The 27,018-nt window shown below is 41.0% G+C and overlaps 1 protein-coding gene across 2 annotated transcripts in view; it reads right to left on the bottom strand.

Moving 5' to 3' along the window:
* SLC25A12 (solute carrier family 25 member 12) overlaps positions 1-27,018 on the bottom strand; it is a 198,025-nt gene that overhangs the window by 44,953 nt on the left and 126,054 nt on the right. For both annotated transcript variants that reach the window (XM_030209775.1, XM_030209776.1), the window contains exons 10-11: positions 26,153-26,237; positions 7,995-8,147 (exon numbers count right to left, since the gene is read on the bottom strand). In XM_030209775.1, coding sequence (XP_030065635.1) covers positions 7,995-8,147; positions 26,153-26,237 — 238 coding nt within the window. The remainder of the gene's footprint in view (positions 1-7,994; positions 8,148-26,152; positions 26,238-27,018) is intronic.

Genomic DNA, 27,018 nt, shown 5'->3' with positions numbered 1-27,018 from the left:
TTTCCCTCGCCTTTGTTCTCCCCTAAGCCCTTTCCTCTTATTCTCCAGTCTTTCACTAACTCTATCCCGCTTTCCATCCAGCATCTCCCCTCTTTCTTTCCCTACCCTTCCATCCTGGCATCTTCCCTCTTCCTCCCCCTCTTTCTTTCTGCATCCTTCCACCCTATGTCTCCTCTTTCGCTCCCTTTTCTTTCCATCCAACATCTTCTCTTTCTCTCCCTAACCCTCCATCCTGCATCTTACCTTGTTCTCTCCCCATCCTTCCATCCAACTCTACCCATCCTTCCATTCAACTCTACCCTTTCTCCCGATCCTTCCATCGTCTCCATCTCTCTCCCCTTCCTTCCATCCAGTGCCTCTCTACCCTTTTCCATTCAGTATGTCCCCCTCCTTCCAGTGTCTCCCCCTTTCTCTCTGCATCCTTCCATCCATCGCCCCTCTTTCTCTACCCTTCTATCCGTCTCCCCTCTTTTTCTCTCCATCCTTCGTCTCCCCCCTCTTTCTCTCTGCATCCTTCCATCCAGCATCTCCTCTCTCCCATCTCTCCCTACCTTTCTATCCAGCGTCTTCCTTCTTTCTCTCCATATTCCTTCAGTGTCTTCTCTCTGCATCCTTCCATCCAGTGTCTCCCCTCTTTCTGTCCCCATTCTTCCAGCATCTTCCTTCTTTCTCTCTCCCATTCATCATCTCTCCTCTTTCGCTTTCCATCCTTACAGCCAGTCTCCCCCTTTCTCCCCAGCATCTTCTGTCTCTCCAACTTTCCACTCATCATCTCTCTCTACCCTTCTTCCAACCAGCGTGGTTAGTGTATCGGGTTGCAGACCTGGGGAACTAGGTTCAAGTTCCGCTGCTACCTGATGGTCGACAGTGGGTTGAGATCCTGGGGAACCAGGTTCAATTCCCTCTGCAGCTCCGTTTGACCCTGAGCAAGCCACTTAACCCTCCATTGCCCCAGGTACAACAGTAGTACAATGTACTACTTAGACTGTGAGCCCACTAGGGACAGATTCAGTACCTGTAAAATGAAACCATAAACTGCTTTGGTCTAAGTGGTATATATAAATACCTGAATGAATGTATATGTGCTGGATGTTACAAGCTGCACATACAAGAAGAGCTAATTAAGGAGCTGAGGTAAATATCTCTTTTAAAGGAATTTTTGAGGTGGTGTTAAGATACCAAAGAAGTTAGCACTACTGCTTCTGAAACGCCGACAGAGACTCTAGGTCTAAACATTCAGGTAGCTGCCACTTGCACATATCTTGGAGCAGGTACAGAAGCCACTGCAAAAAATATTTTTAAATAGGTGTACTCGCATTGTAAAATGTGAATTATATATATAAGGATCAATAATCAAAGTGATTTAACTGGGCTCCTGGATGGTTAAATCACTTCTCCAGGGCTAAAAAGGTCATTTTCAGCTGGACTTAACTGGTTAATACTGCTGAAAATGTCCAGTTAATGCCCAACTCAAAGCTGGCTATTTTGGGGGTGTTTCAGGGGCGGAGTCAGCCCTTGGCCAGTTAGCATTTAACCAGCCAAAGGCTGACTCCGTCCCTGGAATGTCCCCCACATAGCCAGCCAAGGTCACCACATAAATCAGTCTTATCTTTATGCTGTTCGCCATAGCCGGTTAAGTGCTGAATATCATACTTAACCAGATAAGTTTTTGCCAGCTCTGTATACCCGGAAATTCAATGCTAGAGCCTGGACGTAGCCCAGCATTGAATTTCCAAGTGTAACAAAAGCGGCAGTCAGCAAAACGTTGAGCACCACCGACTGTACATAAACCCCATAATTTTTCAGCCAGTCCAAACCATGTCCCCACAGAAATCCTTGGCATCCATATATGTAAAAAGCGGCTTTCAGAAAACACCATTTACATATGTATGCAATCTACACATCCTTTAAAAACTAGATCTAGATCCAGTGCTTTCTATTTCACCTCACCGGCATTATGGAACTCATTACCACACCACCTTTGGCTCGAAACATCCTATACGTCTTTCTATGTTCTATTGAAAACCCACCTTTTTCAACAAGCTTTCGCAATCTAGGTCTGGACTGTTTTGCAATGAGAGACCAGGGTGAACAGACTACTTTTTGTATATTTGTTTTTAACTGAATTTTGTTTGACTTCTCTTGTCTTTGTATATATGTTTTTTTTTGTTTAATTCTCTGAATGTCACGTGTTAGCATGGACTTAGGTAGTTAGTTCTTTCCTATCCACAAATTGTCATTCCTTTTCCTTGCTTTTTATTATTGACTATTTTTATTGTAAACAGCTTTGATTTGCCTGGTATAACAAGTTTGATAAATGATATTATTTCTAAGGGTAAATGCTTCTAAAATGACCTCCAATATCTCCATGGGTCCCAAGAGGTACATTTTACTTTGGTTGCTGTTCGAAAGACCTCTCATAGTGTTGTTCACTCACTAGGTACAACCCCTTCACACGCATACCCTGTGACCTGTCACTTCCTCCCCAGCCATCTCTCTATCCATTCTTTATTCATTTTTCCTTAGCCTTGGGGTAAAAGTTGCCATGTGGCCTAGTGATGTGTTCCTCTGCTGAGTGAACGGGATGCTGCTAGATCCTTTCATGGATTTCAGAGCAACAAGAGAGCTGAAACTGTGTAGAATGGTCAGTGATAAATTTAACTATCCAGTTAAAATGCCATTGAATGTATTCCACTAAAATTAATCAGAAAAAAAATATCTGGTTAACTTTAGAACAGTCCTTAGCTGCAACTAAAGTTATTTGGTCACGTTGAGCTGTCCAGCACTGATACTTGGTGCTATCCCTTTAAACAAAGGTCACAGCTACAGAAAGCCCAAATTGCTTTTTAGCCTGATGTTTTTGCCCAGCTAAGTTGGCAAAGAAGGGAATTTTTAAAATCTAAGATTTATATGCTAACTCCCAAAATTACCAAAACAAATCTTTTGAATAGGATTTTTACCCTCAATTCACAATGCTTAGCTACACTTACAAAGTTGTTGCTTACCTGTTTTGCATCTTTGTTAGCTATTCCACACAGTTTTCTGATCTTACTCCAGGCTTTGAAGACACTGCTAAGTGATTTCTCACCACCTGGCAGCCAGTAAATTTACATGTGAACCTACAGTCCCACTGAGCAATCAAGGGCTGGAAACTGAATCTGTTACTCCAAACAGCGCACATATGAGGCTGGTCAGTAGATGGCAGTCTTTCCTTCTTTCCAGAATGACAGAACTAAAGTCTGCTAATCACTCATATCCTTGCAGACTGGTGTTGTTACACTCTCTCAAATTTTAGGTTTCTAACTGCTGATATCCTATACATAATGATTTATTACTCACGTTCTTCTTGGTAGCATTTTTCTTTCTATGCGTATATTACAAAGAAGCCAAACTGACTTATGAAAGTACCTAACTAGTAATTCATAAATTACAAATTTGATTTTCATTGGTGTGAACCCAATTATGTTCATGAGTTTCAGAGGAAAAAAAAGCAAAAAATAACAGTATTAGCGTTGACAATCTCCTCTGCAATGCTAATACAGGCCAACAATCCCTAAATTCACTCACCCCATTACAGCATTACCCGATCTGCATTCCCCACTCATCCCCGCCATGAAAGCTAAAGTAACCCTGCATACAACGAGAAAGAACGGCAGCTAAAGCCTGCAGGATCTCTGCTTTCTTCTAACATGTTCTGTCTGTAATTTTCAGGCTTATTCTGCCGCAGAAAGGTAGTTATTAAATACAAAGAGGGCTGAAGATATCACAAAGAAACGTTTCCCTCCCACCCAAGTCTCTGATCCTTTTTAAAAAGAAAAACTCGGCTTTACAGTGCAGAGGTTTTTTTTAAAAAGCGCTAGACAAAATTCCCAGAGACACACCTCTCAATGTCTTTCATGTGCCAGTAAGTACAGTACACATGCTCTGAAAACTAAAGCCCTGCTTCACAGTCGAGGATCTGCATGTTCCAGCAAGGTGTGGAAACTAAATTCTGAAGAGGAGTCTTCAGGGTTATGCACAGTTCTTTCTGATTTTCAGAACAAACTAGAACAGTCATGCTTACAAACAGGGCTTTTTTTGAGGGGGTACTTGGGGGTACTGAGTACCGGCACCTTTTCCATTGTGTGCTGAAATTGGCGCATGGTCCCCAAGTTTTAATGAAAGAGTTCAGGCTCTACACACCAATTCTGCCTTGTCATAGATTCTGTGACTGGTTGCAGGGGTCCTGGATATTGTGAGGTGAGTCTCTCAGTGATCACCTCATCCCTGAAGGGTGGCCTGACATTTGAGTACCGACACCTTTTTTGCTAGAAGAAACATACTGCTTACAGAAGACAATACTTAAGTGTAGCTGCTCTGCATGTTTATATATGCGTTATGCCCAAAGTACAGATGCAAGAAATCAACAATAACAGCATTTGACTATCATAAAACTAGGAAAATGGCTAAAAAGAAGCTAAAAAAAGATTGGCTACAAAGGTTAGGACTTTAAATCAGGCATGTATGTTGTTCAAAAATACCATATTTATATGGAGGACTGGACTTAAGAGATGTTTATTTCTTATATACTGGATTTTATTCCTTTTTCTTATTGAAAATGTATCTACAAGTGGATGCTTGGTTTATAATGTAAAATTTCAATAATATATTTTTTTAAAACCCCATCTTGGAAGCCCAGACCAGATGCATTCCACGTATTTACAAAGGTGGAAAGGAAAGCATGGTTAAAAGGTGAAGTGAAAGAAGCTATTAGAGCCAAAAGAACATTCTTCAAAGAATGGATAAAAGGACCCAAATGAAGAAAATAAGGAGCAACATAAGCACTGGCAAGTTAGATGCAAAGCTTTGATAAAGAAGGCTAACAGAGAATATGAAGAGAAACTTGCCATAGAGGCAAACTCACAGTAACAACTTTTTCAGGTACATCAGAGGCAAAAAGCCTGTGACAGAGAATCTGTGGGACTGTTAGATCATGAAGGAGCAAAAGGGGCACTCAGGGAGGACAAGGCCATAGTGGAGAGACTGAATGAATTCCTTGCTTCAGTCGTTATGGAAGAAGATATAAGAGATTTACCTAAAATGGCCGCTGATTAACATGCTTTTCTGCTCAGACACACATGCAGCACTAGAACCGTGTTTGCATTCAGCCGCTGAGCTCTCCCAGGTTAATGACCAAATTTTGCTTAGGTCCTGTTTGAACGTTTACTGTACCATCAAGCAAATGTTTGGTATTATGCTTGCATTAGGAAACTCTGTACCAGTGGCGTAGCTATAGGGGGCCACGGGGGCCTGGGCCAGCTAAATTGACTCCGAGGCCCCTGGTTTGGCTGGTGGGGGTCCCCAACCTGCACCAGCTGAAGCGTTTGTCCAACACTAGTCTATGGCTCTCTGCCGAATTGCCTGCCCTGCTCTCTTCTCACTCACGTCGTGTGTATGCTTGTTTTAGTGAAACCGAGTATGAGCGACACTTTGCGCATGCTCAATTTCATTAAAACGACTGTGTATGTGACATGAGGGAAACAGCAGGGCAAGCAATTTGGTGGAGATAAGTGCTGCACAAATGCTTCAGCTGCGGGGGTTGGGGACTTCCGCCAGCCAAGGTATGTGAAGCAGCGGGGTGGAGGGCCAAAATGTGTCGTCCCTCCCACATCAAGGTCTGGCTACTCCACTGCTCTGCACTAAGCCATCAGTGCACAGCTGTAACCCAAGCTTACTGCTTTGGCCCTCTACACTGCCCAGTTTCAAAACTGATATAAGGCTATATACCTCAGCTGATTCCTGGCTTTCCTCTCCCTATCTCAGTGATGCGTTACAGAAGGTAGGAGTCTATTCTATAAAGAATGCAGGCACCTAAGTTCCTGTATAAAATACTTACATAACCGGGTCTATATGTGCTTAAAAGTTAGGCACCAGCATCTACCTCTGCCACAGAATTGTTGTAATTTAGGCACAAGCATATGTAACTTACAGTATTCTGCCCATATGTCACCCCTCTTACAAATTAGCAATTAGGCAGAATGTCGGCATTTACATGCGTATGTGAAGATATGTGCGTAAATACCATTATTCTAAATAATTTTCCCCCGATTCTAGAAAAGTCGCCAAAAACTGAGTGTGCAAATTTAGCCACATTCCCAATTTGTGTGAACAATTTATTGAGTCAATTAGTGCCAATAATTGGTTTTTAACAAGCAATTAGTGGCATTAATTAGATTTAATTGGGACTTACGCATGTAAACTTAGGAGCGATCCAAAAATTGGAGTGCGGAAATGGAAGGGTCAAGGGCGTTTTGGGGCATGGTTTTGAGTTACGTATGTGCATAAATTTAGGCACGAGCATTTACTGCACATTTTCGTTGGGGTAAATGGCGGTGCCTAAGTTTACACACAACCTCTCCACTTAAGCGTTAAATCTATAAACCTCACCAAACTTTAGGCGCGGTTTTCAGAATACTACTTAAGCGGGTTTTTTTCAGTACCGATTTTTTTAGGTGCCTTATATAGAATCCAGCCCTTTGTGCAATCAATATGTACATAACGGTTTGGGGTCTATTTTATAGAACTACCCCCTTTGAGTCCGTTGGGAAAATGCTTAATACAGGGGTCCTGCACTGAAAGACCAGAAACTTTCAGAGTATACCTTTTCTCACTGAACTGTTTCTAAGTCACTTCTTACATGAACAATCTACAAAAGAATTTTAAAGTGAAATTTGTTTTTAACACTTAGTTATTTTAGGGCTAATGATGAGATGCGGAGAGTAGGCTTTAACGGCAACTCCACTAGTTGAAGCATAAGGACAGAGCTGGGCAGACTTCTATGGTCTATGTCCCAGAAACACCAAAGAATAGACAATGATCAAGTATAAAATATCACATTCATTGTTGATTTAATCTTGAATTGATAATGAATATGACTGTTGGGCAGACCAGATGGACCATTCAGGTCTTTATCTACCGTCACTTACTATGTTAGGGCTTCTATATCTCGCTATTTGTACACTGTAAATTTAGGTGTTCATTTTTCAGCTAAATAGAGGCTAGTTCTGGTTCAAAAACTGGGTTGGTGATAACAGGTTGCAGACAGTTAGGAGGAGATTCAAAGTGATGACGTGAAATGGACATTGTAATATGTTGGAATCGATAAGCCCAACCAGATGACGGGTTCATAGACTGCAACTGATTTATGCTTAAGGCTTCTGATCTAAAGTGTATTTCCTTTTCAGGCAATTACCTACTTTCTGGAGGGCAGCATGGTATCACTTGCTATCTTATCTTGTTGAATTAAATACATACATGCTTGCAATTGAGGAGTTATTCTCACTGAAAAAGTACAAAAACAGAGCGGAGGATCCAAGGCAGGCAAGGAAAGGGTGAGAGTTTTTTCCCCTCGGTGTTTATCCAATATACACCCATTTTATTTATTTACTTAGGTACTAAGCCGCGGTAGCATTTTTAACTTGTGGTAGAAATCAGCTGGTGGTAAACACTGAGACACCCATAGGAATATAATGGGCATCTCAGCGTTTACTACCAGCTGATTTCTACCATGAGCTAAAAACCCTTCCGTGGCTTAGTAAAGACCACCTTACTTATATTGAACCTGGGGAGTTTAATAGATATTAATGAGTGAAACCTAAAATCCGATACTCTTGTTTCATATTAGGGATGTGAATTCATTTGAAACAAAATGTTTTCCCTTGAAATGATGAGAAAAAAACCCAAAGTATTAAATTCTTTCCCGTGTCATAAATAATGCACTCTCTTTCCTGATAATGAACAACTATTTACAATACTGGCTAAAACAAAAAAGAAAACAAAGCTGAAAATTCCCCAAAACACAGAAAACCAAACAAAATGAAAAATGTTTGGCCCCAAGACTTGTATAAAAGTTGGGCTACAGGAACAGATGTTGTTTGAAGAACATGTAGTGCAGGATCAGAGCCACCAAGAGTTATTGTGGTTGTATGATACCTGTTAACTATTTCTTCCCTCACCTCTGTACAGGCCAAAGAAACCTTCGTAGCGAAGAACTTTCTTAAAGCAGTCAAAGCTGTTTTTGTACATCAGCTCTCCCACAAAGGAAGAGCGCTGGTTCTGCATTCGAGTCTTCACCAGATCTATGGGATACACCGCAGTAGCCCCCACAGCTGAAAAAAGTAATCAAGAGAGAAACTAATTACTGCATTGATCAAAACAAAACAAAGGGTAAGACGACTGCTCCAACGTCTATATAAATAATTTACATAGCTTAAAATCTATATGGAGATGCATATATATATATATGGATTCAATAACTAGTCTGTAAAAGTTTTTATTTCAGCAACCATCAAACAATGTTACAGGATAAGTCGGATGTAATTTTTGGTTTTTAGAACTTTAAGAACTGTTCTAGACTGTAGAAACGCAACAGAGCACCGCTGACCAATCATACAGCACTAATGATGCTAGCAGCTTTCCCTCATGCATGCTCCCTGACTTAACTTGACTGATTAATCCTCTCTGTTTGATTGTATCTTTCTTATTCTCTTTCTATCCTATTATATAATGGAGTTCCTTTTCTCTTTTTATATTTGAAAATCGTAAACCGCCTTATTGTTTCCACATGAAAGTGCTGTGTATCAAATGAATTAAACCATCATGACCCAGTGATTTCATAGTGGCTAATGACATCACAAAGGCACTTGGACAATTACAGTCAAATGGGGGAAAAAAGTCTGAAATAAAAGATAATGTGGGCCCCTTCAACCATAAAGGGTCATCCTGTAGAAAATGTAACCTTTGAGTTGTGACATAAGGCTATTCTGTGATTTACAGTTGAATTTTATCTAGTAAAAGTGAGAAGATATGATCTTTCTACATGCTCAGTTAATCCATTGGGATCTGCAATGATTTTTTTGAGGAACTGATACCATGAGTCAATGACAGCTATCAAAAAAAATCAGCCTAAGTGTTCTGTTTCAGTGTAGTGAATAACTTGACCAATCTTTTCTAGCAAAATTCACTCATAAATGGACCATAGGTAATATAATTGGGGAGGGGGGAGGCACAAGAGCCATGGTCCTACCAATTTTATGCCCCACCCAGCATCAACCGATGGGTGGGGGGGGGGGGGGGGAGACAGGAACAGAACTTGGCTTGTTTGGCCCTCCCAAACAAAGAGGTTTCACCGCCCCTGAAATGAACTAAACATGTTATATGATGTTTATTAGATGCAGTTTATTCTCACCAGGGAAGGAGTAATCATTTCAGGTCACTACACTCTTCCAAAATGGTGACTTTTCCATTACTGAATACAATTTGCCTTACAAAAGTGTTCTAATAAGCAGGTAAAAGAAGTCTGAGCGTGTTACCCAGTTGACTATTGCCTGCTATAATAACTAGTGACCAGTAAACAGTTAATGCTATCCTACTGCTTGCTTAATAACTGTATTACCACAGTGATCTAATAAAAAGTTCATACACATAAGCTATACCATTGTGTCAAAGTTCAAGATTTTCTAGAATCTGAAGATATGCATCAGAAATGCCATTGCTGTATGCAGAACTGCCCATAAATTTCCATTTGGGACCTAAGTATTCAGTGCTGTGTGTACATCCATAATAACAAGAACATGCAGCTTCTACAAACATATTTTTCAAAGTTTTAGATATTGTACTTAAATAAATGAAAGCAAAGTTGAGTTTTTGTTTTTTAATGTGTGCATGAAAGTCTGCATTTCATTACTGTAAGCCCTTGGCACAACCCTTGTGGCTAAGTTCAGGCACCACAGTAGTTATGACTTAGGTGCTCATTAGTGAAATAAAGTAGCACTGTAGACTATAATCTTCTTCTTTTTTGTCTTCCATCTCACCACATAGACATGCTATAGGATTCCATAATGGTGCCATACACATGCATTTTAATCTAAATAACTAGCCATATCTTGTCTAACCATCAAAGCTCTTTATTTTACAATTTTTAGTATCTTGAATAAAATTACTATAGATAGGAAATACAATGACATTTCTACAGTTTGTTTTACTGAGTACATGTGAAGGGGCATTTTCAAAAAGAACGTCCATATTTCGATTTGGATGTCCTCGCAAAACGTCCCGATCCATGGGCGGGGAAACGTATTGTCGAAACAAGATGGACGTCCATCTTTCGTTTTGATAATACAGTCAGGGATGTCCAAATCCTGAAATTTGGTTGTCCTTAGAGATGGTCGTCCCTAGAATTGAACGTTTCTGATTTTCAGTGATTTTCAAAACCAAGGACGTCCATCTCAGAAACGACCAAATGCAAGCCATTTGGTCATGGGAGGAGCCAGCATTCGTAGTGCACTGGTCCCCCTCACATGCCAGGACACCAACCGGGCACCCTAGGTGGCACTGCTGTGGACTTCAGAAATTGCTCCCAGGTACATAGCTCCCTTACCTTGTGTGCTGAGCCCCCCAACCCCCCCCCCCCCGAAAAAAAACCCCACTACCCCCAACTGTACACCACTACCATAGCCCTTATGGGTGAAGGGGAGCACCTAGATGTGGGTACAGTGGGTTTCTGGTGGGTTTTGGAGGGCTCGCTGTTTCCTCTACAAATGTAACAGGTAGGGGGGTATGGGCCTGGGTCCGCCTGCCTGAAGTGCACTGCACCCACTAAAACTGCTCCAGGGACCTGCATACTGCTGTCATGGACCTGAGTATGACATCTGAGGCTGGCAATCAATATTTTGAAAGAAATTTTTGGAGGGTGGGAGGGGGTTAGTGACTACTAGGTGAGTAACAGGAGGTCATCCCCAATTCTCTCCGGTGGTCATCTGGTCATTTTGGGCACCTTTTTGTGCCTTGGTTGTAAGAAAAACACAACCAGGTAAAGTCATCCAAGAGTTCGTCAGGGATGTCCTTATTTCTTTCGATTATGGGTCAAGGACGTCCAAGTGTTAGACATGCCCAAGTCCCGCCTTCGCCATGCTTCCGACACACCCCCTTGAACTTTGGCCATCCCTGCAACGGAAAGCAGTTGGGGACGTCCAAAATTGGGTTTCGATTATACCGATTTGGACGACCCTGGGAGAAGGACATCCATCTTCCAATTTATGTCAAAAGATGGGCGTTCTTCTCTTTCAAAAATCAGCCCAATAATATCTTAGATGTTGGTCTTTTTTTTTTTTAATAAGAAATGGGATGGAAATCACGTGACATATCCCTGTTTATTTTGGAAGAAAGACTTTCATTAACAATGCAGATTCATCTTCTCTGCTTGATCCAGTAGTCAAATCATAATTCTGTATTTATACATTTTGAAGCGTTGCTGTATATTGATAAGAGTAAAACAGTTCACACTGACCTGTACTGGTCAGGGTAGGACATGGATGTGTAAATAATGGCACTAGATCTAGAGAAATGTCTAATAAAAAAGGCCCCAGAGTTCAAGAATTCCCTCTTACTGCTCGTGGTACACATGCAGTCTGTGTGCATGTATTTTCACTCACAGGGCCAGAGACGTTCCAGAGAGAGGTGGAGAAAGGATGACTGAAGAGCTGTTTGCACTTCTGTACACCCATTTTTTTCATGAGAAAATTATGCACAGCAGTTAGCAGAGGTAAATGTGTTTTCCAGGGGTAAATTTCAAAGAGGACACATCCAGCAGAGTTGAAATAACAAAAAGTATGTGCATGCTTAGTTTTAGCTAATGTGGTCAGTTACAAAATTTCCACCTAAATGGGCAGCAGAATTTTGTTGGATTTGAATAGGATAAAATCAGAATCTGGAAGATCAACAAGCAGACTATCAGAATGATCAAGACAGCGAGTGGAAAAAAAAGCTTGAATAAAACCGGAACAGCTGAACACTTAATTTTCTGAAGATTTTATAACTGGTAACTGAGGAACAAGATTAGTCTGAAGACACATTTACAATATTTATAACCCACATCATCCATAGTTATAGGTGGGAGAGCACAAATAAACATAAATATATTACAGAAAACACCAAGAGAAAACACATTTAAACATTCATAAATGAGTCAAAATAGTGTGGGAAGTGAAGGAAAAGAGATGAAAAGCAGTGCTTTATCAATGAAGACATAAGGTCCGAGAACTGGTGGAAAAGAGAACGGGCTCAATATTAAAAAAAAAAGACTGAGTTACTATGGTGGAGATTCTATATATGCAGCCTAAAAAAGAAAAAAAATCGGTGCAGAAATCAGTGCCAACTAAGCATATTTTATAGATTTAGGCGCCTATTATAGAATACACATAGTTGATATCTCAGCGCCTAAAACTACGCACCTCCATTTACAGCAACGAAAATGTGGCGTAAACCTGGCACGTACATTTAGGCACATGGGCCATATTTTATAACTAGATGCATAAATTTTGGAATGCCCAAAAAACACCCATAACCATGCCCTTTTTGAACTGCATGCATTAGAACTTCAGCGCACTTCATTACAGAATACACTTAGCAAGTTGTTCGCGTAAATTCTAATTAGTGCTCATTACTGCTTGTTAAGCGCTATTATCAGCGCTCGTTAGCTTGTTAAGTTACACACATTGTTATTCGGTGCGGATCTCTAGGTTACATTTTTAACTTGGTTTTAATTTGGAGGTGGAAATAAACTATACAGGATTAAGAAGAAGGACTCCCTTAAACCCTCATCTACAACCGTGGCCAAAACGAGAACTTGTGTGTGTCTTTGAACAAGAATAAATCCTGATGTGGGAATTTGTCCCTATACACGTATATTCACTTTGTACAATGGAAAATGTAGATTTTAAGTCCTGCTCAAGCCACGTCCAATCTGCACCCTCTTGAAATCTCTATGGGTCCCTTTTACAAAGTGGCGGTAAGCCAAATGCGGGCTTACCATTCGTTAAAAAGGAAGTACTGCTGGGCTAGCCCAGCGGTACTTCTCACCCCCAGTGCAATGTCATAACCGGCGCTACAAAAAATGTAGTTTTGAAGCGCCACTGTGTACCCGGCGGTAATTGGGCAGTGCCTATTGCTGCCCAGTTACCAGCGAGTTGCCCCCCGAAATGGCCATGCGATAAGTGCTTTACTTGCCGCATGGCCATTTCCTGCAGAAAAGAAAGACCTACCCTTTTACCTGCTGCGGTAAAAGGAGACCTCAGCGTGCGTCAAAAACAGGCAATGATGCCACCACAGGCCCCCTTTTGCCACAGCTTGGTAAAAGGGGCCCTATGTGTGGTGGATATCCATGTATAAACAGCGTATGTATGCAATATAATGTTAATGTTAATATTAATGTTATATTCCCCTCATCACCTAAGAATAGATTCAGAGTGCACTGTAATTCAAAATAAAACCAGTCTACAAAACTAGGAGCTCACAATATAATAAATTGATGTAAGGAAAACAAAGGATCAACAACTAATTAGAAAGTGCATATTTTGTAAACAGATTCATCTTTAAAAACTTATGAAAAGGTAAATAAAAGCTTACACTTGTAAATGCAAATATTTACACAGGGATATGTTTCTAAAATAATGACCTTAGGCTTCAAAATTTGTGCCTTATTTTCAGCCAAATTTAGGAGCTTAAAGTTTTCAGCTGAAAATTCATCTTAATTTAGAAGCTTAAAAGTTATGCTTATAAATTTAGGCCTGCAATTCATTGTCTAGCTTTATGAGCCTAGTACTGAAAATCAGTGCTAAGCTCCTAACTTTTTGCCCCCACTCTAAACCCACCCATGTTGTCACCCACTTTTTATATGTCTAAATTTAGGAGTTTAGTGAAATTTTGAGTATAAATTTAGGCAATCAGCCCTAGCACATTTTCAAAGAAGTCAATTAAGGAGTCTAACTCTCAAAGTTGGGAGCATAAATCCTTTGAATATCAAGCTCAACTACTTGATATTAAGGACTGAATGATTTCAGTCCTTTATGCATTCAAGGAAAAAGTGAGAGTGCATCTAATTTAAGAATTAATTTTCCATTGGTAAGTACCAATTCAATGTGGATCCCATCCAAAAATAACATCACAATAAAATATCACAAATAGCACAAAGATATTTTAGATCTGTATATGCTTAATACATAACAAGCTAATCTGAAGAAAAGCAGGTTGCTGGGGAGAGGGATGAAAAACATAAGAAAGGTAAGAGTGTCATCTGCAAAACGGTGATTCCGAAAGTCAAAGAAGGAAATGAAGGATGTCAACGAGCATGAAGACAGTAAAGGAGACTGGTCTAGTAATGCAGTGGCAATGTTATGCATTGGTATGTGGAAGATCAACAATTTATTTTCCGGATCTGGTCTTATGTACCCTAGGCTGGCTGAGGCTAGAGATGCTGCAGAGGTAATATTTATAATCACGGGGTAAGGGAAGCATGCTCATCATCAAGAGTGACATCTGGTGATTGGACTGGCGAGGTCTGTGACGCATGGAGGCCTGACTCCACAGCTCCCAAACCCCCTTTTACAGATTAGGCTGGCAAGTTCTATGATGCATGGATGTTTGACTCCATAGCGCCCAAACCCCCTTTTACAGAATTCTGCGATTATTGCCTATTTTTTGAGCCAGTTTTAACTCCTTTCCAGCTAAAGTTCTTCTAACAACTCATGGCGGTTATGGTGGGGCAAAACTCAAAAACTGACTCAAGCTCCATCCCACAAATGGCATCGAAGCAATTGAAGAAAGATTCTCACTCGCCGTCTAAGATGGCGTTAGAGCATGACTCGGATATCTCGCTCTGCATTTCCTGATGGGAGAAATACTGCTTATAAAGGGTCTTCTGCAAGACAACCAAACCTCTCCCTCAGAAATAAAAGAAGAAATTATAGAGGTTAAATCACAAATTTCTGCTACAGATGCTCACACTCAAGACAGGGAAACGCACGTGGAAGACACACTCTGATCTCATTCAAAGTCTGCAAAAAAAAAAAATCTAAGGTGACTGATACCTTAAAAAGAGATCTCAAGGACTTAAGTAACAGATCACACAGAAGTAACATTCACCTGATGGGCCTTGCTGAAGTTGCTGAAGACACAAATATGATTGATTACCTGGAATACTTCAAATAATTATTTCTGTCTGTTGACTTGCAAAATACAGTGGTCGTTAACTGACTTTCAAATAAACAAACTAAAATATCAAAAAATGAAATCTCCTTTTCATGATATGTAACAGTATTTCACAAGTCAATGGAAAGAAATAATTATCTGATATTCTAGTTGTCATCCTCATCAATTGAAGAAAGCTGTTCCTATTGGCCAGTTTTTACAAATTAGAAGAATTTGCAGTTCATTACAAGAATTTCAATGACAAGCAGATTGACTTAGCCAATGTTTTTGGATAAAGGTATCCTCCCAGGGTAGTGCACCAAGCTTACCATAGGGAGCGGTATGCTAACTCAGAATTATTGTTGAAATATACTCAACGGGAATCTTTGGACAAACAAATGTGTTTTATCTCATTCTGATAAGGCATCAGCTATCACTCGCAGTATTCATAAACACTGGTGTCACAAAACGCCTAACCACCTGCCTGGGGCTACCCCACAGCCACTTAGAGGGTCTATTCGCAGCACAGCTAAGGTCTGCCTGTACCTGCCCCTTGTGCGCTACACTAGCACCCTCCTCCCACTTACTGGGTCCCAACCGCATCTGGGCAAGTCTCCCGCTCTCAAATTATCCCAGTGATTTCTAGGTTACTGGGGCCCATATTCCCAGTGGTCCCACAGTTCCCAGAAAGCATGTATTAACCCAACACACAAACCACCAGGATTCTTTGTCCAGACAGCTGAGGCAATAAACTGAAAATGTGTTTATTGTCTTTAAGGAAACATAAAAAGTGCAATCAGCAAACAATAACAGGTAACTGAAATATGGATCAATTATAACACTATCTAAACATTTGTTTACTTTCTAAAAAGTACCTGGGAAGATCAGGATATATAATTCATCGAGTCTCTGCAAAGAGATCCCACTCTCTTTTCTTCCTGGCTAAGACTGGGGAAAAAGCCAGTAAAATCCAAATGAAATAAGTTCCTGGGCCAATCAGAGTCTAGAACAACAATCTTTGAAAGTATACTGCAGACTGCCTTTCCAAAAGGCATAAACAAAGAAAATAGGCTTGGTTCTACAGCAGCATCAAAACATAAACATGTACCACCTGCTGGCCAAACTAGAGAAATACACTTCAGGAAATAATTAAGGCAGTTTTAAAGGCTTAAAACACACTGTTCTGTCACAATTGGCATATCCTACAGTTCAGCAAGGCCCATGTATTACTGCCTTTTCAAGGGAGAAGAATCTAGCAAAATTATTTGACGTCTTCAACACTTACTTCAGTGTCTACAGAAGGTATCAATGATTGTGTGGGTCACAAACCTTATGGCCATTGTAAAGCTTCCACTTTGTACAAAAAGTTATATGATTTTCATAACAAATATATACCTCTTGGAATCATATTGGGAGAATGAGCTTGATTTTTGTTCATCTGAATTCGACTGGTCGACCTTCTGGTCTAAAACTCTTAGACCCACAAAATCTGCAGCGATAACTCAATCTTCTTTTTACTTTTCATAAAGCTTATTGGACCCCGTCCCAAACAGCTAAAATTAGAAAATTATCTAACATGGACTTCTTTTGGTCTTGCTCAGCTGAATCTGGCTGTTTATCCCTTCTGATTTATTACTGCAAAAATGTTAAGGCCTACTGGAATATTATTTGGTACAGAATGATTTTAATATTTGACTTACTCAGAGACTTGAATATTTCCTACAAAATCATAATTTTACATTCCGCTAATCCGGACATTATAATAGCAGTTGATCATCAGAAATTATTTAATATTATGCTTACAGTTGCTCTGCACCTCATCATATGCAACTGGAAAGATAATTCAAAGCTGAACTTCACAACTGGCCTTCCTCAGGAGTCTCCTAATGTTGTCTGTATGATTAAAAAAAAAACGCCGTTAGAGAATATGCTGTAGAATCCTATCATCTGTCGATGGTGTTAAATTTGATATACTCAATCACTAATCACTTCTCTAGACTAACAGCAAGTTTAACACCAGTGACAGATAATAGGATTATACAGTATAGTCTCTAGTAGCATTTTTTTGATCATACAGACAAAATTGGGAGACTTCTGAGGAAGGCCAGTTGTCTGAAACAGGCTGTGTCGAGTCTTTGTTGTTGAACAATAAAACTTTTTGACTCTGAGAGCATCGTCAACAAATATTTTTTGTCACCTTCATTGTTTTCTGTGTGTTTTTAAGTCTGTGAGGGCTTTTGTGTGTATATTGGTTGGATTTCAAGCCCATAATACAGGGCTCCAGAAGGAGCTCTAGTGCATGACTATTGGCCTCGAGATCAATGATACAAAGATCAGTCTAGGAGCAACAGGATGGGGTCAAGGTCTATTAACATAGGGAAAAAAAATCCTCAAATAACTGCAAATGAAGGCTCATGGTGCCAAAACCTCAGCCCTTGCTCCAACTGAGCTGGAAGAAAAAGAAGAAAGGTTGATACTTCCCATCTTCAAAAAAAAAAAAAAAACCACCCCCAAACTGTAGAGTATCCACAAAGACACTCTGGGGAACACTGACACTAAACAAGATGAATCAGATCTGGAGATGTTAGCCAGAACAGAAAAGAATCAGTCTGAGAGAAGTGATCCAGTTTACTGCAAGGAGGAAACTTTTGAAGGAGAGTAAAGTGATCAAGTGTCAAAAGCAGGTGAGAGGTCCAAAATAATGCAAAGGGTGTGTGGTCAGCAGGATGGGAACAAACATGTCAAAAAGATTGATTCTATAAAATAAGCAACTGAATTGCAGGGCATTACGAATTGCAGGGCATGCTGGATAAGAGTAACAATACGGAAGTTTTAAGAGAAAACCGAGGAGAGATGGGACCCTAGATTGCAAGGTTAAACATGTTAAGAAACTTTTTTGAGGGCAGGACAAATAGATGATGATTTAAAAGCAGGAGGAATATAGTGGTGGTAAACTTTGATCCTCTAGTGCAACAAACCTGTCTGGTTTTCAGAGCAAAACAATGCAAATTAATTGGTTCATGGGTCGCAAATATAAAATTACCTCAATTGTTCATTGCAAAAATTCTGAAAGCCAGACAGAGGAATTAAAAAACAAAAAAAACAAAAAGATAGGGAGAAGCTGATGAAAATGCTGAAACAGAAGTGCTAACATAGTAATAGAGTAGATGATGGCAGATAAAGATCTGAATAGTTCATTCAGTCTGTTCGACATTCATATTCATTAGAAGCTCATGATTAAACCAACAATGAACATGGTATAAAATATGCATACTTTATCCTTATCTTTCTTGTCCTTATGTCCCAAGTACTAGAGGGGCCATGGAAGCCTGCTCCAGCCCATACTGATCCGTCTTGCAGTATATAGAACACAGACCATAGAAGTCTGCCCAGCATTGACCTTAGCTCCTCACAGCTGGAGTTGCCATCTAAGCAACACTCCTGCCCATCATAAGACATCAACACCCATGAGATCATTTAAGTATTGTTACAATACCATCCTCTTCCTATTTAGGGATCCTCTGTGCTTACCCCATGCCTTTTTGAATTCCATCACTGTACATGAACAGGATTAGATAGGGAGTTAATTGGCTTAGACCACTGGTTCTCAATCCAATCCTCAGGATACACACAACCAAGTGTGGTTTTCAGGATATCCACAATTAATATGATTGAGGTAGATTTGCATATAAACGGGACAGTGTATACTGACCTCTCTCATGCATACTCAATGTGGATATCCTGAAAACTTGACTGGCTGCGTATGTCTCAAGCACTCTGTTGAGAACACTGGTTTACAGATCAAAAGAACAGATTTACTTTCGGGTGTGGTGGGGTTCTTTCTCCTGCTTTCCTAGTTAGGGGACCTTGTCTGTCCCTGTCTAGTGGTGGGTGATGTGTGTGGGGCTGCTCTGGAGGGTGGTGGAGGGTGGGTTAGGCAGTTCTCATCGGGGTAGAGTGCCTTATTGTTACCTCTGTTTCAGGATGACATGGGCTGGTACTATCTCGCTTAGCTATTTTTCCGTACTCTTGTTTGTGTGGTGTTGTGTGGAAGAGGGTGGGAGGGGGGATTGGGTGGGGGGATGTGGGGTGGTTTGGAGGGACTTTTTTCCTTCTCTCCCTCTCCTTCTAACATTTTCGAGGCTATTTGGTTTCCAAGTTGTATCAGAGTTAACAAGCTTGTGTGCTGAATTCTAAATGAGTATGGATCTAAAGTTCTTGACATACAATGTCAAGCATCTGAACTCTCCTCAAAAGAGTCAAATGTCATTTAAGGAATTGCTGTTCCATAAACCTCAAGTTGCATTTCCACAGGAGACTCATTTAAAGAGAGAACATGAAAAATATTTGTCTCATCATCACTACCCATATGTCTATTACGCTTCTGCTGCATCGAAAAAATGGGGGGGGGGGGGGGGGTTGCAATCTTGCTTTATTCTTCCTTGCAGGTTCAGGTGTTGAAAACCAAGCGTGACCCTGCTGATAGACTTTTGCTTCTGCATGTATTATTGAATAATTTAGCTTTTACCCTGGTCGCTGTTTATGTGCCCAACAAATCTCAGGGTGAATTTTTTGTCAAGTTTGGCAGGATGGTCCAATCTGATCCCTATGGTAAACTGGTGTTAGGAGGCGACTTTAATGCATCTTTTGACCCAGCCTTGGATAGGTCTGGTGCAGTGTCGGAAATAGATGTTAAAAATTCTAAAGCACTGGTTGGTCTGGCTCGATCTTTAGCTGTATGCGATGCATGGCATCTACATCATCCAAAGGAAAGGGATTATTCTTTCTAGTCCCATGCTCATGATTCATACTCCTGTATTGATCATTTGTTATTTGAAATCTCATTGATTCTGGGGGGTGGTCTCTCAGGTATTGGCCCCATTACCATTTCAGACCATGCTCCAACCTGGGTTCAAGCTTTCATCCTTTTGTGAGGAAGATAAGGACAGTAGGTGGACTTTGAACACCTCTTTGCTGAAGGAGGATAAGATCTTAGCCAACTATAGAACACTCTTGAGGGAATATCTCGATACTAATTTGAACTCGGGTACTTCTCTGGGGATTGTTTGGGATGCTTTAAAGGCTGTAATGAGGGGGTTCTTTCTAAAACAGGCAAGCACTCGGGCTTGGGCCAGGCAAAAGGAAGTTGCTGACTGCATTTCACAATTGTCCCACTTGGAGGATCTCCATAAGTCCTCTCATTCGATCTCTATTCTGAGGCAGATCCAAGCTCTCCAGTTAAAATAAGACAATATTTACTCGAACCAATTGCAAATTTATCCGGGGTCAACAACAGCAACTTCAGTATTTTAATCATAATAAGCCGGGGCGTTTATTGGCCCTTAAATTGAGGTAGCAAAGATTTGATAATACTATTCTTCGCATTGGAGATGGTAAGAACTCAGTGCTGACTAGGTCTTCTTTGATTCGTCAGCGTTTCCAGTCTTTTTACCAGTTCTTATACTTGGCTGACTCTACAATTCACCCAGATGCTATTGAGGCCTTTTTATCATCCCAAGACCTTCCTTCCTTCCTTGACAGAAGAGCAACGGTGCCTGTTGGATGGTCTTGTCCAAGTGGATGAGGTTGTCAAAGTCATTAAGGACCTGCCCACTGGGAAGGCACCGGGTCTGAATGGCTTACCAAACGACTTTTATAGGACTTTTAGGGGGCAGCTTGCCCCTCTGTTGATAGAGATTCTTAATGGGGTTCGGGATGGGGAGGCATTACCTCCCTCTATGATGGAAACCTGGATAGCAGTGATTCCGAAGCCAGGCAAGGATAAGATGGACTGTGCCTCCTATTGCCCTATTTCCATTCTTAATTCTGATGCTAAAATTATAGCTAAGGTCCTAGCGAATCGACTAGCGAAAGTCCTTCCTGATCTAATCCATCCTGATCAAATAGGGTTCATTCCCCAAAGACAAGCTAAAGATAACGTTCGCCATATGGTTAACTTACTGCATGTAGCTAACAAGTTAAAAAAACCCTTGTGTCTTATAGGATTAGATGCCGAAAAGGCATTTGACCAGGTTCATTGTACTTTTATGATCAGTGTTATGGAGCGATTGGGATTTGGGTCAGGCTTTAGGGATTGGACTCACGCTCTTTATAACTCTCCTAGCGCTTGTGCGAATTATTGGTGGTAATTCTCCTACTTTCCCTTTGTCTAGGGGGATCCACCAAGGATGCCCTCTCTCGCTAATGTTATCTGCCTTGGTTATGGAACCCCTGGCTATTGCTATTCGTTCTAATCCTAATGTCTCGGGCATTAAGGTAGGCGGTCAGGAATACAAGTTGGCAATGTTTGCTGATGATATCTTGCTTACCTTAACCAAACCGTTACTCTCCCTGCCTAACTTAATTAAACTTTTAGCCGATGATTCCTCTGTTTCGGGGTTCAAGCTCAACATGACTAAATCGGAAGCTATGGCTATTGGTATTTCTGGTCCGATTTTACAATCTATACAACAAGCCTTTTCTTTTCGTTGGGTGACCCAAAGTATCAAGTACTTGGGAATTCATCTTACCAAGAATTTTTCTGATCTATTTTCAGCTAATTACCCTCCCCTCTTGTGGGAGCTATACAAAGATCTGGAGGTTTGGGGTCCATTGCGTTATCTTGGTTTGGACGGATTGCTACTCTGAAAATGAATGTGTTGCCACATTTGATGTATCTCTTCCAGGTTCTCCCTCTTTGTTTATCTCGTTCCTTTCTCTCAGGTCTCCAAGACCCCCTTCTTCGCTTTATTTGGTCCAATAAATGTCCACGTCTCTCTAGAATATTGCTATATTGGAATCAGAAAAAAGGTGGTCTGGGGGTTCCGAACGTGTACTGGTATTATAAAGTTGCTCAGGCCCGGACTGCAATTGAATGGTTTCATGCAAGTCCTCAGAAGCAGTGGATAAGGTTGGAGCAGGACTCTGCAGGATCGTGTCCTTTGCGTTCATTAATGTGGCTTCCTCGGAAATATCATGTATTGGATAAGGATGTTTGTCCTTCGGTTTTGACAACTTTTTACTATTGGGATAGTCTATTTGCCAAGCCTGATCTGGTCCTCTCTCTAACACTAGTAACAAATAATCCTCTTTTTCCACCTGGTTTAGACCCAGGGCCTTTTTCGAATTGGTTCTCTGCCGGTCTAGAAACTTGGGGTCAATTTTTTGATGAAGAGGCCTGGATACTTGTCCTAGTCACCTTTTGAAAGTGGCCCCACAGCGCTTCATTGTAGACTTGACTTGCTATCTTAATCACATGTTGAATCATGGCATCTTCCCCCCAGAGCACGGCAGAATTCTTCTCACACCCATTCCTAAGAATCCAAAGATCAAAGCCGACGTCATCTCTAACTATCGACCAGTGGTGTCCATTCCACTGATTGTCAAAGTGATGGAAAGCTTGGTGAAAGTTAAATGTATTCCTAGAGTCCTTTGATATTCTGCACTACTCTCAGTCAGGTTTCCGCGCTCAGTATAGTACTGAAACAGTTCTGGTTACCGCCCTTTCTGATTTTAAACGGGAAATTTCTACTGGAAAAAAAGTATTACTGATGCAGTTCGACATGTCCAGTGCGTTCGACATGGTGGACCACAACATCTTATTACATCTACTGGACACCTTAGGCATCAGAGGGAACGTGTTGCATTGGTTTCAGGGCTTTCTGTCAACAAGAACATACCAGGTCAAAGGCACTCCAGATCATTCTGCGCCCTGGAAGGTTTGCCTCTTTCACCAACGCTATTCAACATCATGCTGTTTCCCCTTGCAACAGCACTAGCAAAACTAGGCTTGAATCCATTTATCTACGCAGATGATATAACCATCTCTATTCCCTTCCATTCCTCATTGGATGAAATCAAAGATCTGATTGAAGCGAGTTTTTCCATCATGGATCATTGGGCTGAGGTATTTCGGTTTAAGTTAAACAAAGATAAAACTCAGTGTCTGGTGCTCTCGTCCATCCATACCAGATTTTCAGCAAGCTTGCTTGTCCTTAAAGACCAGACTCTCCCTATTTCAAAGAGCCTAAGACTTCTAGGTGTTGAGCTGGACCCTTACCTGCAACTGGATTTGCAAGTGCGAGCGGTCACCAAGCAGATGTTCTACGCAATGTGGAGACTGCGGCGCATTGTTTTGTCTCACCAGAGAGCTCTTCCACACACTCGTTCACTGGTTAGTTCTCTCTCACCTTGACTACTGCAGCGGGATTTACGCGGGCTGCCAGGAGCAACTACTGCGAAAGTTCCAGACTGCCTAGAACTCTGCTGCAAGACTCATCCTGGGCAAATCGCGCATGGCTCCCGCGCAGCCTCTACGTCTCAACCTACACTGGCTCCCAGTAAGAGAGCGAATCGCTTTCAAGCTCTGCACCTTAACACATAAAATTATTTACGGTCTAGCTCCAGAATACATGATTCCTTTAACAGACCTCCCACCTAGAAATGCCATCGACACAGCCCGCACCTATCTCCAACTTCATTATCCGTCTTGATGGGGTGTCAAATACAAGCTTCTTTTTGCCTCTACTTTTCACTATTCCAGCCCGAAGATTCGGAATGCTTTACCTCTGAACCTAAAATCTCAATCTGATCATCACCTTTTCAAGAAGATGTTGAAAACGTTCCTTTTTGAAAAAACTTACTCCATTAGTAATTCTGCTGTTTAGTCACCCTAATTGTTGTTAGTGTTCTCTCCCCATTCTGCTGTAAAATTCATGTACTTTTGTAATTCATGTAAGCCACATTGTGCCTGCATTTGTGGGAAAATGTGGGGTATAAATAAATAACAATAAATAAATTCCGCTCAACACATTGGTTGAAACATATGCAATTTCTCCTAAGGATATTTTTGCACACACCCAAGTGAAACATTTTCTTTTTGCTGTTGAAATAAAGGCTAAGGTTACGCGAGAGGACTCGTTTTTGGAAGATTTGTGTGAGGACTCTAAAGGGACGAGGGGTCTTATCACTTGCTTGTATACTTACCAGCGTAGGCGGGTGCAGCCTCCTGTTGAGCATCGATTGTGTCGGCGTTGGGAACTGGGCTTGACATTGGGTGATGATGACTGGAATTTTATGGAATATGCTTTGTCGAGGATCTCTATTTCTGTTCCTTTTAAAGAAAATACTGTAAAAGTTTTATATAGGTGGTATCTGACTCCAGCACGCCTTCATCACATGTTTTCGAAGGTATCCCCATTGTGCTAGAGGGAGTGTGGGCAGAAAAGTACCATGGGTCATCTCTGGTGGTCATGTGTTAAGGTTCGGGCTTTCTGGAAAGCAGTTCAACATAGACTCCAGAGCTGGCTCTCTAAGCCTATAAAGTGGTCACCTGAATTTTTTCTTTTTCCTATAAAACCTCCTGGCCTTACTACATCCCAGTCCTTATTGGTTCGCCATGCTATGTCGGCGGCCAGGGTCACTTTGGCTGCTCACTGGAAGTCTCCTCATGTTCCTTCTTTGGTAAAATGGTTAAACAAGCTGTGGTATATTTGTGAAATGGAGAGGCTTTGGGCCATATGTTGCAAAACATTGTCCAAGTGGGAAGCTTGTGTCACACTGTTCGTGTTGAGAGTCTGTGGTTGGAAGGTGGGGGGGGGGGGGGGGGGGGGAGAGGGGGGGGGAATATATATATATATATATATTTTTTGCTTTCTTTGGAGGGGGAGGTAATTTGTAAACTCTTGTTAAAAAAACCTAAGGAGTATATGGTAAGTGGTTACCTTAGCCTTGAGAGATTATTACACTGTTTATTAGTCTTTAGTGTACTTTGGACTATTTTACATCTGCGTTGTATTTGCTGATGTTGTTGGTTGATCTGCCTCTGTTATATCTCTCAAATCTTAATAAAGACTTCTACAAATTAAAAAAAAAAGAACAGATTTACTTTATGCTTAACCACCACAGACTGAAACAATTTTCCTATATAAAACTATTACTCCCACTCTGAATATCTGTCTCAGATTTTTGAAAATATATTGCCATATAGATATAGAAAAATACTTTTCAATCCAGTCCAGACAATCTGGTTTTCAGGATATCTACAATGAATATACACAAATAGATCTGCATAATATGAGGCCAGTGTGTGCAAATCTCTATCATACATATTTATTACAGATATCCAGAAAACCTGTCTGCGTGTGTCCCGAGACCGGGTTGAGAACGAGTTACAATGGCTTCCTTTTAATGGGACTAAAACAAAAATGTCCTTAGAAAAGCACTGCATTGGAGGGCTTGTGGTGGACTTGTCCAAGTGTAATGAATTAATGGGCTTTGATAATTGATACTTTGCAGGACATATTGGGGAAGACTTACTCACTACAGGCAGAGCACTGCCTACTGCATCAAAAACCAACTACAATTACTGTCCCCCCCAACAAAAATTTGCTACACTGCTGTTCACAGCTAGTAAACTGCGTGGAAGCAAGCAGCTTTACCTCCTCCGTCTCAAATCTTGCAGAAATTGGATGGTATTTTCCAACTTTCGAAGCTTACAGCTTTATGACATGGTCAACTGATTAACTTTTATGACATTTGGCAAGTCTATGAACAATGGAAGATGAGAGTTGGTACCCCCTCCTCGGGAGGGATTGCACCCCAGCTTAATTACTTTGGCTTGAGACATGATAAATATATGCCACTTTATTGGGGAGAAGAGGGAGGAAAAAGTTTGTTGATTTGCAACATTTCATTAAAAAATGTTTGGCAAAAAAAAACAACCAAAGAAAAGCACTGCACTTAGAAGCATTCATAAAATAATATCTTAAATACTGACATGAAGCCTGCTAAGGTCTTTCATAATTCCTCTTACTGTTCCTATTTCTGTTCCAACCCAAAGTTTTTCTGCATCTTTATTGTCTGTATCAGGCTCATCTCTCAGATCTGATGTGGCACTCAGCTCTGTATCCAGAAGGCATGCAGCAATGTCATATGGAGTTTTACCCCGAAGACTGTCTGGAGCCAGAGGTGCCACTGCTGTACTCCGTCAGATCTTCTGATCATAGGTAAAAATAAAGAGCGCCTCACAGAGCCCTCCAGTTCATGCTCTTTCGAACAATGGACTACCCCTTAGCTGATCTGCACTAGTTTAGTGAGATAATATTACATGAAGTCAGGCTTGAAACCGGTACGCAGACATGTCACTCACCTCCAGCAATTGAGCCCAAAGTGAACCTGTAAGCAGACTCAGCAATCTGGAGCCAGATGGGCCTACCCCGATCATCATAAGATTGCTAAGAAGGAAAATAAAATGGGAAAAAAAATTGTAAAAGCATGTGGGAAATGAAAAAGCATATGAATTGGCTTTTGTACAGCTCAACAAAAAAGGTCTATAGAACGAGAGAAATTACTTTCAACATAAAGATCAGTTCCTCCTGACCTCAGAATTATTGTTTTGAAACTGTGCTTTTGTAACACTATTGTAAATTTCTTAGAAAAAACAAAACCTTGCAGTACAGTGCTAAAAGAAACACTACTGCATAAGTCCTCTCTCCTTACAGATTTGTACAGAAGAAACATTTGGGGGATATATTCAGCCTGTGCTGGGGCACGGGTACCTCCTGGCACTGTGCGCTGACCCAGAAGTTAACCGGGCACCGGTCAATATTCAGATCAACGCTTAACTCGATGCATAAAGTCAGGACAGTCTTTCAGGTGACCTATCTTTATGTGCTTACTTAGCTAGTTAGTGGACTGAAAACTGGCTATGTTGTGGCTCCACCCGGCGCCACTCTTGGACCACCCCTAACCTAACTGGTTAGGGAATGGCTGGTTACTTGTGCTCCTTAAAGCACTACTTGGTTAAGTTTTACTGAATACTGGTGGCCAGCCAGCTCAGCGAGAGTTAGTCAGGTGGGAGCATCTCTTGCCCGGTTAAAGTCAAAGCTAGCATTTTAAGCATCCACTGGGTGAGAAGTGCCTGACATTCAAGGCTTGCTGGACATAAACTGTAAAAAATGGTTTCTTAAAGGCATATGTTTTTCATATCCATTCCTGTCCCCCCACTCTGGCAAT

The sequence above is a fragment of the Microcaecilia unicolor genome, chromosome 7 (assembly GCF_901765095.1).
Source record: "Microcaecilia unicolor chromosome 7, aMicUni1.1, whole genome shotgun sequence".
NCBI classification, from domain to species: Eukaryota; Metazoa; Chordata; class Amphibia; order Gymnophiona; family Siphonopidae; genus Microcaecilia; species Microcaecilia unicolor.
Note: the sequence above shows the minus strand (reverse complement) of the source record. Positions and strands in the feature narration are given on the sequence as shown.